Source organism: Nerophis lumbriciformis, linkage group LG34, assembly GCF_033978685.3.
Source record: "Nerophis lumbriciformis linkage group LG34, RoL_Nlum_v2.1, whole genome shotgun sequence".
NCBI lineage: Eukaryota > Metazoa > Chordata > Actinopteri > Syngnathiformes > Syngnathidae > Nerophis > Nerophis lumbriciformis.
In genome coordinates this window covers 2948726-2967357 of record NC_084581.2, presented here as the reverse complement: position 1 = coordinate 2967357, position 18632 = coordinate 2948726, and the positions used below count along the sequence as shown (strand labels likewise).

Genomic DNA, 18632 nt, shown 5'->3' with positions numbered 1-18632 from the left:
GCGCTCTGAATACGCACTGCTGATTGGTTGTTACCGCTTTGAATACGCACTGCTGATTGGCTGTGTAACCAATCAGATGGTTATGTGGGTGGGACAATGCTGGGTGCTGAGACAGGCAGAAGAAGCAAAGCAGCTTGTTAAGACTTTAGCTGAGAAACTCTTTCGGTACACCCCCGTACCGAACTGAAAGCCCCGTACCGAAACGGTTCAATACAAAACACGTACCGTTACACCCCTCGTGTACGGTGATTGATTCTTAATCTAAACGGGAAATGAGAACATCCTATCAGTTGGTATCACAGCGAAAGCAGACATTGTACAGTAAATTATTGTTTTATTGTGTTTGTAGTTTGTAATTCTTGTTCAGCACTTAGCAATACTGCTACATGATGCTTAGTGTTTCACTAAAGCTGGACCTGTTAGGCACCAACTTCTAAAATTTGTAGTTAATCCTCATATTCAGATGAAAAGGTATTAGATTCTGGATCGTACGTTTTCCCCTAGAGTAATTGTTGTGGGCCCGCACAAAGTCTGCTTGATTAGCACTGTTGTTGATGGGGAAGGGATCTGTGGTTCACACTTCTGTCAGAGATCACGTGACTGGCTTGCTCATCTTTCAGAATAGCTCAGAAATCTCTGGTATTCATATTATTTTGATCAAATCTATTTACTTGCAAACTTTGTAAGTCTTTTGGTGTTATAAATCAGACATACGATAATAGCTTCAATATTAAGACAACTTGTTTTTACATTATACTGGTATTTGAAGCTTTCATGAATCAAACAATACATTTGTCTTGCAGCATGATGAATTTGCAGATACACTGCCAGTGTCTGAGCAGGAGTTCATCTTCATCAGACTGTGTGTGCTGAGAGAGGTATATATGCACTCTGCATGTCACATCATGTCTTTGTCACGAGTGGCCATTGGGCATTTTTGGATCATACCAAGTTTGTTGGCCCACGACATATGAAAAAAAAATAATACCATTAATTAGAAGTAAGGTAAATGACTAGATATTCCACTCAAGGTTCAAATGTAATAATTCAAATGTTGCTGATTATTGTTAAAGGGTAAAACATATACTCTTGTAGTTTAGTTTGCCAAACTTGTAAACAATCTTTTGTATTAGAGATTTAAAATAACTTGTGGTGGTTTATTGATATTCTACACAAAGGTCACTGTAAAACTATGCTCACTAAGGAAAGTACATTATATATACACATGAAGTGCACATACATGTGGGAATCACGTTGAATCAATCAATCAATCAATGTTTATTTATATAGCCCTAAATCACAAGTGTCTCAAAGGGCTGCACAAGCCACAACGACATCCTCTGTTCAGATCCCACATCAGGGCAAGGAAAAACACAACCCAGTGGGATGACAATGAGAAACCTTGGAGAGGACCGCAGATGTGGTTGGACCCCCGCCCCTCTAGGGCCACCGGTGTATTGGACGTCGAGTGAATCTAGCACAATATTGTGAAAGTCCAGTCCATAGTGGATCTAACATCTAACATAATTAATAATATGACTTGGTATAAACTGAAAAAAGCAATATAGTGAAAACTCCATTTATGAATTGTTTATTGAACATGGTTCATGGAAATTATTGTGTGCGCGCGTAATGCTAACACACTCGTGGTGCTGTGATGTGTTTCAGTACTTGTCTAGAGAGCTGACTATGGCCAGTCTTCCCTTTCCTTTCGACTTTGAGAGGAGCATTGATGACTGGGTTTTCATGTGCTTCTTTGTTGGAAATGACTTCCTTCCTCATCTGCCGTCCTTAGAAATCAGGTGATGTATACATTTTTATTAGATAGTCGTAATGTGCTGGTGCATCCGTCCTTAGATGCATGGCAGTGTTACTCGTGATGATCAATTTTGATGAGCAATTGTACAAAACTTGGTAACACTTTAGTATGGGGAACACATATTCACCGTTAATTAGTTGCTTATTAACATGCAAATTAGTAACATATTGGCTCTTAATTAGTCATTATTAAGTACTTATTATTGCCTTATTCTGCATGGCCTTATTATACAACCAGCAAGCCATTAACTAAGAGTGTTCCCTCAATAACCTCAGAATTATTGCTTATCAGTAACCCTAACCCTAACCGTTATATGTTCCCCTAGTGTCCAAATAACTCTAAATTAAGTTTTTGTTACTTTAATAAGCAACTAATTAATGGTGAATATGTTCCCCATACTAAAGTGTTACCCAAAACTTTAATGTGTGTATGAATGTGTATCTATATGTGTGCGTATATGTTAGGGCTGGGCGATATATCGATATACGCGATATATAACGGGTTTGTCTCTGTGCGATATAGAAAATGACTATCGTGATATCGAGTATACGTTCTCACGCAGTTGCTTTTAGCTGCGGGCATTACACTACAGGCTCTCCTCCTCTTTCCAGTCTCTCCTTCTCACAGACAGACAAGCGCACCTTCTTACACACGTCACATACTGTCACGTGATACGTCACATACGTATACGCCCTCCCCGAGCAGAGAGGTAGCAGCATGGCTAACGTTAGCTGTGATGCTAGCGGAGTGGTGCGAGCGCGAATACAAGAGAAAGAAGGTGCGAATCTGGTAACAAATGGAGGAATAATTAATTCCCCCCAAAAACAGCAGGGGGTCCATCGGTGGTTTGGCTTCAAGTAAGGTGTCGAACAGACAACCGTAATTTGTCAAGTGTGGAGCAAAAGCGTTGCTATAAAAAGTAGCATTACTGCTGTAACAAACAGTTCAGGGTGTCCCAAGTTACCGGAGTGTGTTAGGTAAGGAGGAGGAGTTTTGTCCCTCCAGAGTTGTTGCCGTAGCGCTGTGACGTAGGGTGTGTGTGGTTGTGGAAGGAGGTGTGTGATGTTGACATTAAAGAAGCGGTGGCTACCGAACCTGCTCTAATGTCTCCCGTTTATTATTTTATTAGATAAGTACACTGTATAGGCGGACACTCGGCTACACTGCTAATATGTAGCATCATTTGAAAAGTCACCCGCTAGACAATGAAGAGGGCTTATTCCGCACGTTAATATCTCCGTTTGGTGCCACACGTCCACACCATCAAAATGCCGAGGCAAACATTTCCAGATCAACACCGTATGAAAAAAATAGTGATTTTTTTAGTTGTGATTTCCTTCTCTGCATGAAAGTTCAAAAGTAGCATATATTAATGCAGTATGAAGAATAATGTTTTAATGTAGACACATAGAATCATCATACTGCTGTGATTATATGCATCAAGTGTTCATTCAAGGCTAAGGCAAAATATCGAGATATATATCGTGTATCGCGCGATATGGCCTTAAAATATCACGATATTAAAAAAAGGCAATATCGCCCAGCCCTAGTATATGTACAGTGGGGCAAAAAGTATTTAATCAGTCACCAATTGGGCAAGTTCTCCCACTTAAAAAGATGAGAGGCCTGGCGCTATCCCAGCTGTAATCTGTGATATTTCTACCTGAATAAATGCTTCTGATATTCTGTACATTACATGTTGTACAAGTTAATGGTCTTAGTATTGCTGCATGACAATGTTTTAACTTTCTCTATTAATTAATAAAATGTAATATTGACCCTGCTAATCATTCTGTAACTGAAGACTCGACCACAACATGTTATAAAATAATTTACACAATATTTCAACCAGCAAACCCCACCCGCCCTCATATTCTGCAACTGTTGTGTTAGCATTGCTTTAGGTGCAAATATCACAAAATAACATTACAAAACATCTCTGACAAAGCATGACCGTAATGTGAGACATTTTTTAACATATTTTGTTAAAACAGCGTTTTCCCTAAATTGCCGAAATACCTGTGGCGGTGGGGGCGTGGTCGATATGTAATCGCATGATTTACTATGATGCATATATCCTTTAAAAATCTGTTAAGTATAGTATTAACATATAATTTATTTCTTACATATCGTTTTGTTCTATTTTTAAATTGTTGCTGCCTATCTATGTACTTTGTTGCGTTTAAAAAATTTTTTTAAGCGATATCTTTATTCCTTTTAGTCAGTCTTTCTTTAATAAAAAGGACTGGCAATCTATTTTTGGTGTTATTGGTGACTGTGCTCGTGATTAAAGACTTAGATTTTGAGCTGAGAGCCTGACGTCACACATGCTTTGCGTTGCAGGGAACCTTTCTCATTAAAAGCCGCTAATGTCATCTTAAATTGTGAAGATCGCTGACCGCAGGTAAATCTCTGATATAATAAAGTACGTCCACGCTGCCTCCGCTTCAGATAAACCCTGTGTTTATAGCCTACGTCATCACAACATCGCGTTGTTCTTCTCCAAAAAACATGTACTCCAGTGCAACAGTTTGGCCAACAAAAATAAACAAGAGTGATCCCTCTCAAATTTAATATACAATCTTTGTGCCTAACCAACAACTCAGCCTGCGTTCAATTCGATGAAATGACAAAACATTATAGCTAGTATTGATGTTATTGGAACACTAACACAGATAGCAGTTAAAATAAAGGACGAGTGACCATCCCAGTAAACGAACTGCAGACTTTATAAACAAGTTGTGGCAACGTTCCCGACACATCGCCTGCTGCATGGTAACTCTGTCTCAGCAGCTGACGGAAGAGCACTAGTGGCACGTTTTAAATGAAACCGCAACATCAAATATTTTTCTCCTCCAACAGCATTGCGCTCTTTAACGCATACCGAGACTCCACTGATGTAGAAGCGATTGAAGTTCAGTGTTTCCCCCAGAAAAGTTGTTAATTAAGGTGGTGTCTCTCCGGCGGACAGACCGGGGAAGGGGGTGGGTGGGTGTAAGGATCGGTGTAACTCGGCCTGTCGCCATCACGTCTCCACATCGTCGCTGCCACCACAGCCTGGGGGGCAATAGACTACAGACTGCGGTGAAGTAGGCCAGCTTCGTTTCGTAAAGAAGCCTACAATTTTTGGTTGTGTTTTCCGCTCCATTTGCTGAATGGAGATATACGATATATATCTCGATATTTTTTCCGTGAAGTAAAAACAAAACAGTCCTAGTTACCTAAGATACTAAGTATGTCATTATTATGACTTCGTAAGTCAAAATAATGAGTTACTGTAAGTAAGCTTTTTCAATAAGCGTTTGAAAAAAATAGTTAAAAGTGGGGTCACATGCTGACATATGTTCAACTCATCATGCTTAATTTATTATAGCATTAGGGAAGCCTGTAGTTGATTTTTATTATGTAAATGTTATATTTTTATCAACATCTGATAGCCGGGACCCTGCCATTCAAAACTAGGCTGCTACATTACTAATGATTAATGTAACTATAGGTGAAAAAATAGTACAATAGCAATAGGAGAGACTATTCATCCCTGAACACCATGGAGTTCATGTAGGCTTTATGATGCAGTTACATTATTATATCAACAATCAGAAACAGCTTCAGGAAACTCTTCATTTAACATAATGTTGTTTTTTGCTGCTTCAACACAGCTCAATCAATACAGAAAAAGGTAAAGTGAAATAACTTAGTTGTTAACTGTAGGTCAATAATCCTTGTCTTTCTCTCAGACGAACAGAGCTTTACTGTCCGTAACACACTCACACACACACACCGCACAGTGAGCTAACGTTACGCTAAAAGCTAATAGGCCTTCACCTCAAGGACTGCGAGCGAGCTGAGCTGCTGCTTATGTTTCTAGAACGTCAACAGGCTCATAGTGATGTTACTAGTAGTTGACAGGGAGGTGTTTATTATAATTTGGGGAGAGTTCGCTGCCTTACCTGCACCTATCTGCTCACTCCACCGCAGGAGCACTGACTCCATGCGCTCTGAATACGCACTGCTGATTGGCTGTTACATGCGCTCTGCATACGCACTGCTGATTGGCTGTTACATGCGCTCTGAATACGCACTGCTGATTGGCTGTTACATGCGCTCTGAATACGCTCTGCTGATGGGCTGTTACATGCGCTCTGAATACGCACTGCTGATTGGCTGTTACCGCTCTGCGTGTAACTGAATACGCTCTGCTGATTGGCTGTTACATGCGCTCTGAATACGCACTGCTGATTGGCTGTTACCGCTCTGCGTGTAAACATTCAGATGGTTCTGTGGGTGGGACAATGCTGGGTGCTGCAGAGACGTACTGACAGGCAGGGGCAAAACTAAGCTGAGCAATTTAAGACTTTAGTTTAGGCGGTGGCTCTTTGTTGTTAAGATGGCCGCCTCAACAACAAAGTGCTGCGGGAAACCCTGAAGTTACACAAAGCGATCGGCTCTGTTAACTCGGAGGGAGCATTTTCAAAGCAGTCCGTGAAGTTGCCGCCATGTTTCGCGAGCCGAATGGCTCTAGTGCACAGGCACTTCAGTTTGCAGGAAGTAAACAGTGTTGCCTAAATGCATTTATAAATTGTTTTTTCGGTAATTAAACATTTAAACGGTATTATTGTCTGGAATTTTAACGGTTTGTCATTATACCCTTTACCGTTACATCCCTAATGTGTATATGTATGTTTATATATTTGTGTATATGTATGTTTGTATATATATGTATGTATATATATTTGTATAAATGTATGTATGTATGTATATGTATGGACATAGCTTGTTAGGTTGTTTTGAAGTTTGAGCTTTGCAGTGACCTGTCTTTCAGAGAGGGGGCTATTGATCGACTGGTCAGAATCTACAAAGATGTTGTTCACAAAACTGGAGTGCGTACAGTGTAATCAGAGTGTCACATCGTAGCTGCAGGGCATGATCAAAAATGTGAATGCTGATGAAGCTGTGTCTATGCAGGGCTACCTGACGCATGACGGCTACGTGAACCTGGAGCGAGTTGAGCTGATCATGCAGGCAGTAGGCGTGGCGGAGGACAACATCTTCAAAAAACGCAAAGAAGATGATGTAAGTCTTGTGAACTTAAAGGGGCTGTTTGCAGCTTGCTCACAGTTACTTTTTCATAGCAAAAAATATATCAAGAACACCATCGGCTGGCTTATGTAACTATTAGTGGTTTAACAGAACTCAGTTGACAGAGCCTAGTCTAAAAGAGGTTGAAGAGGTCTTTAAGAAAGCCCGCTAAGCATCTTCCATAAGCCCTAATGGTGTACCTTACATCATCGTCTAAAAACGCTACTCAGAGCTTCCCCGGCACCTCTGGAAGACCTTGAAGGTGATGCAGGGGTAAGGTGGCAAAACAGTGGATGTGTGCAAAGTAAGTTTGGATTCCCAAGGAGGAGGACCCGAAAAACAAACTATTTTCGAACAGTCTCTCTATTGAGTGTGGAAGGGAAGGTCTTCTTCAGCGTCGTCTCCCAAAGACTGACTGAGTTTCTCCTTAAAGTACCAGCAGAGTGAAAAAACAAGTTTAATTTATATGCTTAATTGGTTCATTGTATCTATTAAACCATATTCAATTGTTCTTACAATCCACAAAGTATGTGAAAACACTATTTAAACATCACAAAATGCCACAAATTTAGCCATTTTGAATATTGCGCTCTGAATACCTTCGGCTATTTTCAGAGCGAGACATTACTTGAGTAATGCGTCTGCACTCTGACCATGTTAACAGATTGATCATACTTAGAATACGCAAAAATTGTAAAGAGATGTGCTGTTTATCATTCACAATCCTTATGTAAGTCAAGAACACATACAGTATGCTTGGCTTTTTTTATGCATTCGATATCGTAAATAAATAGCTAACAATTGAGTCAACAAATAGAGGGTCCTCTGTTGCGCTCATTATACCCTCTAAAAACATCCTGAAACCGCCATCAATACAACACAGACTATTTTAGTGGCGCATATACTAGCTTACGCTGCTGTTGTTGACACACTATACGCCGGCGACTGCTTCTACTTTGTCTCAAATTTGCTAAAAGTAAATTCTAGATTACAATTTATGCATCCCTAACCTGGTAGTAGACAAATATGGCCATGTTCTGGCAGGCTGTTTGACTTCTCCGATAGATTGATATCATTTTGAGCATATCTATTTATTCACAAACTTTGGAAGTGTTTAGGTGTCATAAATCATATGTGTGTGATAATAGCTTCAATAAAGAGGCAATTCTTTTTCCACTCTACTAGTACTGGAAAACTATATTGACACTTCAGTGCAGAAGAGTGGGATCCCTTGAGCTCCCAGCTGTATAGAGCTCACTAGTGTAGTCACACAGCTCATCAGAGAGGCCCACAAGAACTAGGGATATAAATCTTTGTGATGGACGTTTCAATTTGCATCGCGATGCATGGGTTACGATGTGATTCTAAAAGGTTTTGTTTATACAACAGAAAGATTCGATGTGATTTGATTTAGTGTATGAACGATTTGATGTGATTCAATATAGTGTACCGTATTTTCCGCACTATAAGGCGCACCTAAAAACCACAAATTTTCTCAAAAGCTGACAGTGCGCCTTATAATCCGGTGCGCCTTATATATGGGTTAATATTAATATTAATTTTCATAAAGTTTCGGTCTCGCAACTACGGTAAACAGCCGCCATCTTTTTTCCCCGTAGAAGAAGAAGAAGCGCGCGGTGCATGCTGGGATATGTGACGTTTCATTTCCATTTGTGTGTTTATGTAAAGACCCCAAAATGGCTCCTATTAAGTGTGTTGTCTGTCTAATTATAAATAATGCAGACGAGGCGTGTTAACTGAGTTCTCAACGTTTACTCACAGCGTGCTCATAACCACATTCTAACTGCCAGCATACAACAACGCTTCTCAGGGCTACCGCGCATGCTCGTCACTATCGTTGCATGCTGGGTAGTGTAGTTGTTATATTTGCTAGCTCATAACATCACATTAAGAGACACGCTTACGCGCTTAATTCAATACTCGCCGTCATTCCGGGTGGATTGACAAAAGACCTCCAGCCGCTAGATATTGGTGTCAACAGGGCATTCGAAGCTAGACTGCTAACTGCGTGGGAACAGTGGATGACAGAAGGCGAACACACGTGACGTTCACCAAGACAGGGAGACAGCGCCAGACGACATACGCCACTATCTGCCAGTGGATCGTAAATGCCTGGGCTGATTCAGTCTCATCTGTGGTCCGAGCTTTCAGGAAGGCAGGAATTGTCACTGAACTAATAAACGGCAACGACACTGACTCCATTAATGACGACTTCGACGAGACGGAGCCGGCCATGTTGGATGCCGTATTCGCTCAACTGTTTAATTCGGACACTGAAGAGGAAGAATTCGAGGGATTTGTGAATGAGCTATAACTTCATAAAGTGAGCTTTACATTTTTATTTAGTGTGTTGTGTTGTGTGACATTAACGTTTGAGCAACGTTGAGTTATTGATATATTGTTATTGCTCTGCACTATTTCACGTGTTACTATATTATGATTGCACGTTTGATTTACGTAACACGAGTAAATCAGCTGTTTATTCATTTTGGGAGTGAACGGAGTTGTCAGAACGCTGGTTTGTTATCTATTAATAAAGTTTGACTGACCTATCTGACTGTTTTGTTGACATAGGTGCGCCTTATAATCCGGTGCGCCTTATATATGAACAAAGTTTTGAAATATGCCATTCATTGAAGGTGCACCTTATAATCCGATGCGCCTTATATTGCGGAAAATACGGTATTAACGATTCATTAAGACTCGATACGGTGTATGAACGATTCATTAAGACTCTATATGAATGATTAAATTCTATGGTTAATATTTGTTAATGAACACATACTTTTTTACAGTACAGAAGAACAAAAGCATTTGTTCCTGTGCATACACTGCTTTTCATGTTAGAGGATGAATAGTTAAGACCTTGGCACCAAGTGCTCAGACTAAATCTGTCTAAGTTAAGTATATTGGTATTAAATGATGAAAACTACTTGGATCAGAGACCAAATGTCACACGTGTGAAAAGGGATTTCAAGCCTTTTATCGCATTTTGCTCCTAAAATAAATCCATCCAAATGTGATAAAACTAGCATAACATTTTTGCCCATCTGTATAGCATCCATCCATGCATTTTCTACCGCTTGTCCCTTTCTGGGTCGCGGGGGGTGCTGGAGCCTATCTAGGGCCAACACAGATAGCATATTTGAAATAAATGTAAACAATAACCAAATAATTGATCACGCACGCTGAGAACTGTGTGTATCTACCACCCCAATGGTATACACAAGGATTAAACTAGATCTTAGTTGAAAGAAACTGGTTTGATTGATTGATTGAGAAGCTTATTGACATCTTAAAGAATTGAATCCATGTAATGCTTTAAAAAGGCAAATGGATGGCACAAAAAGCCAAAAGGCTTGTTTCCATTGTGGTCCATTAAGTATTCATCACATTTGATACATTCAATAATAAAATATATATAACCTGTAACATGTATATAAAAAATCACGTTAAAAAAATGGATAAATTATATATACACAGTATACATGTCAGGTGATTTGAAAAACAATATATACAAAAAATGGGGGGGGGGGGGGTATATACACTATGTACATGACTATGCACATGTTGACTCCAAGAGTGTGCAAAACAGAATGAGAAAATATATATACACTATAACCACATATAAACCTGTTTGATGCGTCAAAGAGTTGCTGGGCATCAATTTTGGTTCAGATCAGGTAGATGTTGAGCTGAGCCGTGATTTTATGGCAGTTTTAAAATTTAGTAGGGAAGTTCGAATTTTAAGGTCTGCTGGTATTGCATTCCACTGTGTGGTGGCAAAACAGTAGAATGCATTTTTTCCCATGAGAGTCTTGAATTTGGGGGGGACGAGGTCTGAGGAAGACGTTTTTCTCACTACCACTTGACACAAACTGCACTACGCGCTCTTAACTACGAGGCTCAGAGGGAATATTGAACATCAAATCAATGATAGAAGTGACAAACTGGCCATTCCAATAATACCGCGTTTGTTGCCAAACATAGCCATGGAAGCACATTCAATCTATTTATTAAACAGAGGTAGCAAACCAGTGAAAGATTCAAAAGAGCTGACATCAAACAACAACAATTCAACAGCCCCCTATAAGAAAGTACATGGATAACCTTACTGTTACAATATCAGTCCCAGGGGGCAGGTGTATCTTGCAGGGATTGTAGAGACTCATCACATATGCTAGGATGAGTTTTAAGCCCTCCGAGTCAAGATCCATGGTACTGAAGAGGGGGAAGGTGGTTGATAGATTTCAGTTTTCAAAATCAGGAACAGCAATACCATCCATCACAGAGCTACTGGCAGATTCAAATCCTGAATCTACCAGCACTCCATCTTGCCCAGAGTCTTGTGGCCTCTCCTTGTGTATGCAATTCCAGTAACAACTGTGGAATCTTTCAAAAGGAAGATCAGCAGCTTTCTTCGGAAATGGTAGGGCCTTCCTCAGCAGCCTTGTACGGAACAAGTAACACCCTGCACTTACCCATTAGTGGGCTCACGGAAAAATTCAAGGTGGCATGCACAAGAAAATTCTTACGGTACAGAGATTCCAGGGACTACAATATGTCATCAGTTGGGATTGAAGTGAGGACGGGAAGGAAGTGGAAGGCAACAAAGGCAGTGGAAGTGGCAGAGTCACGCCGAAGACAAAAGGCACTGGTGGGGGTTTTGACAACAGGGAGAGCAGGCTTACTTAACCGAGAGCCAAGTCATCCAGACCTGGGGAAAGGAGAGACATGTACTCCAGGAAAAGTTTTGAGCAGGCTTTGACGAAGAGCAAGTGGGCAGTGCAGTGAGACTCCAGCAGCACAGAGCATGGACTAGGTGGGAGAGTATGATGCAGCGCAAAGTCACCTTGTTAAACATCGTGCAGGCAGACTTCCACTGCATCTGGTTTCTAGTGCAGGCAGTCTACGATGCCCTCCCGAGCCCAGCAAACCTCCATGTGTGGAGAAAGAGCAATGCCCCCTCTGCTTTGGTAGAGGGTCCTTAGAACATCCCCTCAGCATCTGACAACATTTTACAATCGTGATCAGTGAAAGTGATTCATTTTACTTCGATCACGGTGATCAGCTGTTAGCATATATTACAATGCATCTTCCTGTACCCTTTGCTTTGGTAGAGGGTCCTTAGAACATCCCCTCAGCAGCTGCCCAAAGTTTTACGATCGTGATCAGTGAAAGTGATTAATTTCACTTCGATCACGGTGATCAGCTGTTAGCATATATTACCTTGATCAAACATGGCGGAAATGTCTGTTAGAAGATACTGCAGTAGTAAACAGTTAAGTAACGGTGCTTGGAAAATCTGCCTTTATGGAACCTGATCCTGAATGTCTGTGGATGTGTTGTGTTTGTATGAATGTTTGTCATTGTGTGTCCATGAACATCTTTTGTCCTCCATAGCGAAAAGTTGGGCTCCACGATGTAATTTAGGTCCAATCAGGTTGGGACACTTTCCCCTTAGACAGCTGGTAGTGGAGTCCAGAAAAATAAAATAAAGAAATCTAGCCAACACTAGCAGAGAAGATGAAACATACTATTGAGGAGCAGCATCTACAATGCGAACTCACGGGCAGTCACAGAATGTCTTTGTGACTGAACTACTTTATTGGTCCCTACTGGAAGAATAAACACACCTACTAATTTGATCAGAGAAAAAACATGTTTTTATATGTGAATATTTTTGAATCAGACCTTTTGTTTGCTTGCTCTGATTCAGATATGACATACTAAAAATAAACCTGCAGACACTTTTTGTTCAAAGCATTTTTAAAATTGTGGATAAAATAATTTTGTTCCTAAAATAATCAAAACTGTTTCATGTTCTGCTACACTTTATTTTACAGTACTTCAAATTTATACTGCACTTTGATGTATTATAAGAACTATAAGCTACAATATTTGAGTTTTTAAAAACTCCACAATTTGGGTCACCAATTCCAATTGCCAAACCACTGGTGAAAAGCACTAATGTAAACAAGTTATCAAAGAATACAAATTTACCAATTGATAGTGATGTTTAGTAAATTTTAACTTGAAATACAATTCTTATAGTATTCAGTACACCACTGATACTTTGTTGACTGCAGAATAAAGTTTGTGATGACAAGCAAAACAACAAAAGAACTTTGAGAGGAAAAGTTGTTCTCTTTACTCCCACAAAACGTACCAAAAAACAAAACAAAAAAACGTGGCCCTAAAACTGAGGTACAGACCGTGGTGTGGTTTACCTGTATTGTTGCACTTCTAATAAACGAAATCATCGATATGAACAAAATGACAGGTGTCAGTTGTCATACTTGCCAACCTTGAGACCTCCGATTTCGGGTGGTGGGGCGGGGGGGGCGTGGTTAAGAGGGGACGAGTATATTTACAGCTAGAATTCACCAAGTCAAGTATTTTGTGTGTGTATATATATATATATATATATATGTATATATATATATATATGTATATATATATATGTATATATATATATATATATATGTATGTATGTAGGTGGTGGTGGTGAGTTGGCTGCGGTGGTGGGGGACGATGCCGGACAGACCTGGCAGGCCCAAACGCATTGTGAGGGTCTGCTGGGAACGTCTGGCAGAGTCTCCTGTCAGAGAGAGTTTCAATTCCCACCTCCGGAAGAACTTTGAACATGTCACGAGGGAGGTGCTGGACATTGAGTCCAAGTGGACCATGTTCCGCGCCTCTATTGTCGAGGCGGCTGATTGGAGCTGTGGCCGCAAGGTGGTTGGTGCCTGTCGTGGCGGTAATCCTAGAACCCGTTGGTGGACACCGGCGGTGAGGGATGCCGTCAAGCTGAGGAAGGAGTCCTATCGGGTTCTTTTGGCTCATAGGACTTCGGAGGCAGCGGACAGGTACCGACAGGCCAAGCGGTGTGCGGCTTCAGCGGTTGCGGAGGCAAAAACTCGGACATGGGAGGAGTTCGGCGAGGCCATGGAAAACGACTTCCGGACGGCTTCGAAGCGATTCTGGACCACCATCCGCCGCCTCAGGAAGGGGAAGCAGTGCACTGTCAACACCGTGTATGGTGCGGATGGTGTTCTGCTGACCTCGACTGCGGATGTTGTGGATCGGTGGAGGGAATACTTCGAAGACCTCCTCAATCCCACCGACACGTCTTCCTATGAGGAAGCAGTGCCTGGGGAATCTGTGGTGGGCTCTTCTATTTCTGGGGCTGAGGTTGCTGAGTTAGTTAAAAAGCTCCTCGGTGGCAAGGCCCCGGGGGTGGATGAGATCCGCCCGGAGTTCCTTAAGGCTCTGGATGCTGTGGGGCTGTCTTGGTTGACAAGACTCTGCAGCATCGCGTGGACATCGGGGGCGGTACCTCTGGATTGGCAGACCGGGGTGGTGGTTCCTCTCTTTAAGAAGGGGAACCGGAGGGTGTGTTCCAACTATCGTGGGATCACACTCCTCAGCCTTCCCGGTAAAGTCTATTCAGGTGTACTGGAGAGGAGGCTACGCCGGATAGTCGAACCTCGGATTCAGGAGGAACAGTGTGGTTTTCGTCCTGGTCGTGGAACTGTGGACCAGCTCTATACTCTCGGCAGGGTCCTTGAGGGTGCATGGGAGTTTGCCCAACCAGTCTACATGCGCTTTGTGGACTTGGAGAAGGCATTCGACCGTGTCCCTCGGGAGGTCCTGTGGGGAGTGCTCAGAGAGTGTGGGGTATCGGACTGTCTGATTGTGGCAGTCCGCTCCCTGTACGATCAGTGTCAGAGCTTGGTCCGCATTGCCGGCAGTAAGTCGGACACGTTTCCAGTGAGGGTTGGACTCCGCCAAGGCTGCCCTTTGTCACCGATTCTGTTCATAACTTTTATGGACAGAATTTCTAGGCGCAGTCAAGGCGTTGAGGGGATCCGGTTTGGTGGCTGCAGGATTAGGTCTCTGCTTTTTGCAGATGATGTGGTCCTGATGGCTTCATCTGGCCAGGATCTTCAGCTCTCACTGGATCGGTTCGCAGCTGAGTGTGAAGCGACTGGGATGAGAATCAGCACCTCCAAGTCCGAGTCCATGGTTCTCGCCCGGAAAAGGGTGGAGTGCCATCTCCGGGTTGGGGAGGAGACCCTGCCCCAAGTGGAGGAGTTCAAGTACCTCGGAGTCTTGTTCACGAGTGAGGGAAAAGTGGATCGTGAGATCGACAGGCGGATCGGTGCGGCATCTTCAGTAATGCGGACGCTGTATCGATCCGTTGTGGTGAAGAATGAGCTGAGCCGGAAGGCAAAGCTCTCAATTTACCGGTCGATCTACGTTCCCATCCTCACCTATGGTCATGAGCTTTGGGTTATGACCGAAAGGACAAGATCACGGGTACAGGCGGCCGAAATTAGTTTCCTCCGCCGGGTGGCGGGGCTCTCCCTTAGAGATAGGGTGAGAAGCTCTGCCATCCGGGGGGAGCTCAAAGTAAAGCCACTGCTCCTCTACATCGAGAGGAGCCAGATGAGGTGGTTCGGGCATCTGGTCAGGATGCCACCCGAACGCCTCCCTCGGGAGGTGTTTAGGGCACGTCCAACCGGTAGGAGGCCACAGGGAAGACCTAGGACACGTTGGGAAGACTATGTCTCCCGGCTGGCCTGGGAACGCCTCGGGATCCCCCGGGAGGAGCTGGACGAAGTGGCTGGGGAGAGGAAAGTCTGGGCTTCCCTGCTTAAGCTGCTGCCCCCGCGACCCGACCTCGGATAAGCGGAAGAAGATGGATGTATATATATATATATATATATATATGTGTGTATATGTATGTGTGTGTGTATGTATATATATATATATGTGTGTATATATATATATATATATATATATATATATATATATATATATATATATATATATATATATATATATATATATATATATATATATATATATATATATGTGTGTATGTATATATATATAAATAAAAGAAATACTTGAATTTCAGTGTTCATTTATTTACACATATACACACACATAACACTCATCTACTCATTGTTGAGTTAATGGTTGAATTGTCCATCCTTGTTCTATTCTCTGTCACTATTTTTCTAACCATGCTGAACACCCTACCCTCTCTGATGATGCATTGCTCTGTGGCACGCACAAAAGTGCTTTCATCAAATGCACTAGAGTCTGGAATCTTCCATCTCTCCCTAGCATGGCCCAAAACCGGTCAATCTTTGCTTCCTGAGGAAGATCTTCACTTCCAAGCACTTGGTAGTCCAATACTTCTTCCCGGAGGCTATCCAGGTCCGATCGCAGCTGCGGCTTGGATCTTACAAGCGTATTTCTTCATCTTACTCGTCGTCGGCGTCGCCACGGCTGTATCTTCCTCGTTCTTCTGCTTCATCTCCTTGTTTTGTGCGCAGTTGTGCACTGCACTCTCTAAAAGCCCTAGATGTTATTTTCACATATGCATGTACAGCAGATGGCAGTATTGTCCTGTTTAAGAGTGTCACAACATTGCTGTTTACGGCAGACGAACTGCTTTACGGTGGACAAAAAACTTGACTGCTGTTGTGTGTTGTTACCGCGCTGGGAGGACGTTAATGAAACTGCCTAACAATAAACCCACAGAAGAAACCAAGAACTCGCCCTCGATCATTCTACAGTTATAACGTGATTGGGCAGGCACGCTGTTGATATTGTGGGAAAGCGGACTCAGGTCCGCATGGAGCTGGAGGGGGCGTGGCCTCCAGCTCGGCCTGAATTTCGGGAGATTTTCGGGAGAAAATTTGTCCCGGGAGATTTTCGGGAGAGGCGCTGAATTTTGAGAGTCTCTCGGAAAATCCGGGAGGGTTGGCAAGTATGGGTGTCAGTTGTTGGCGGATATTACCTCGATCGAACATGGCGGAAATGTCTGTTACAAGATACTGCAGTAGTAAACAGTAGGGATGTAATGGTACTCGGCATAACCCTGATTGAATGATATGAAACAATTCATTGTAGATTTTTTTTTTTGACATATTGCCCAGCCCTATGAAAAAATATACATTCAATGACCGCTAAAACTAACTATCCAAATCGCAATGTTTAGCTAACCGCACCTAAAGCGAATGCGCATGCATATGTTACGTACGATTATAGTTATGTCATTACGTCATCGAAGCCAAAAGAGGGCAGAATATAACACTTAAAATACATCGGAAAGTTAGCACTTTCTAGACATCTGTGTAAATTTTGCAAACAGCCTCGTCTAAGACATGAGAACCACTTGACGGTACTGTGTGGTGTTTATTCTTTCATTCAATGACTATTTTCATTAGATGTGGTCGTCTTTACTTATATCTGTCATTTGTCTCATAGGAAAGCTTTAAGAGAAGGATGAAAGACAAACGAAGCCGGATGAAGGTGAGTATCTTGGAGGGATTTGGACTTCTTTGACTGCACCTCTCTGCTCACCAGACTTCCCCTTTTTCTTGAACATATGCAGCGTCAAGGCCCCGCCTACCTCACAACAGGCCAGTTCTCTCCTCATGCACTGGGGAGAGGACGCCAGCCTGATGCTGTGGAGAACGCTCGTCACCAAGCCTATGACATGAGGATGCAGTCCAACAGGGTGCGTTGCTGTTAGGATATCATGAAAGAACAAAACATTACTTCTATAGTCTGGAAAAAGGTTCCGCCTCCATCAGAAGCAGTCGTTGTTTTAATAACTTTTTTTGTTCAGGACGCCGCCCAGTCCCTGAAGGCCATGTTAAGGAATGGTGCAAATGTGAGTTGTACATGTTTCTTTTAAACAAACTTTCAATTCTAGTTCTCACTAACACATGATGCCAATGAAAAGGCAGTGGATGTTTTAAAGAGCTGAAGCACTGACATGGCAATCACCAGGACAACAAGTCATGTGTCTGCTGTTCATGTTATGTGCATCGTAGCAGGGCACGTCATCTGATGACGCCAATAACAGAGGTATGAAGAGGAAGAGTGCAGACAGTGACGATGAGCCCGAACCAGAAGACAACGTCAGGTAAATGCTCTTGAGCGGGATGGGCAGGGCCTGAGGCTTGGGATTAGTTTGTCATCAGTTTGTAAAACAAAGCAAAGAGTGACTGTTAATAACATGACGATGCTGTAACAAGAAGGACCAGAGACATACTCATTAATATGCAACAGAAGCTGTTTATCTACACAAGAGACACACACACACACACACTTCTCTCCTGGCTATTAGGATGGAAAGCAGGAATGTGCTAGTAAATTCCTGTGTGACGCACTTAACACATTCGCTAAATCCATGGGGATGAATTGGTATTCATGGAGACGTCCACTTCTGGGGGCGGAGCTCACTGCAGCCCATGGCGATCATCAGCGGCACAGATGCCACACTGCTTCCATTATGTGCACACGAGAGTGAACAGACAATATTTCAAAGCTTAGAAAGTATTGCAGTCACAGAAGAGCATCTTAAAATGAAACTGTACTGTAAGACACGCCCCACCTACCTCCGACACACCTAAAAAATAAATTACACAGCAGGTGTGTGCATGTGTGTGTTGCAGGTTGTGGGAGGAGGGCTGGAAGCAGCGCTACTACAAGACCAAGTTTGACGTGGATGTTTCAGACGAAGACTTCAAGCAGAAGGTGGTCCAGTCCTACGTGGAGGGTCTGTGCTGGGTGCTGCGCTACTACTACCAGGTCACTTCCTGATCCTCAATCACACCTGAACAAACATAGTATTCCTCCCTTTTTGGAAGTAGGACCTATCTTATTTGGAGCTTAAACAGTTCTC

The 18632-nt window shown here is 42.5% G+C and overlaps 1 protein-coding gene across 2 annotated transcripts in view; it reads left to right on the top strand.

The window, feature by feature from the left end:
* The window catches only part of xrn2 (5'-3' exoribonuclease 2), a 61120-nt gene that overhangs the window by 19343 nt on the left and 23145 nt on the right, over window positions 1-18632 (top strand). The window contains exons 10-18 of one of the 2 annotated variants that reach the window (XM_061929269.1): window positions 804-878; window positions 1669-1802; window positions 6642-6699; window positions 6785-6892; window positions 17207-17251; window positions 17334-17459; window positions 17571-17615; window positions 17782-17870; window positions 18403-18538. In XM_061929269.1, coding sequence (XP_061785253.1) covers window positions 804-878; window positions 1669-1802; window positions 6642-6699; window positions 6785-6892; window positions 17207-17251; window positions 17334-17459; window positions 17571-17615; window positions 17782-17870; window positions 18403-18538 — 816 coding nt within the window. Of the gene's footprint in view, window positions 1-803; window positions 879-1668; window positions 1803-6641; window positions 6700-6784; window positions 6893-17206; window positions 17252-17333; window positions 17460-17570; window positions 17616-17778; window positions 17871-18402; window positions 18539-18632 lie in introns of both variants that reach the window. The other variant, XM_061929268.1, reaches the window with a different exon arrangement.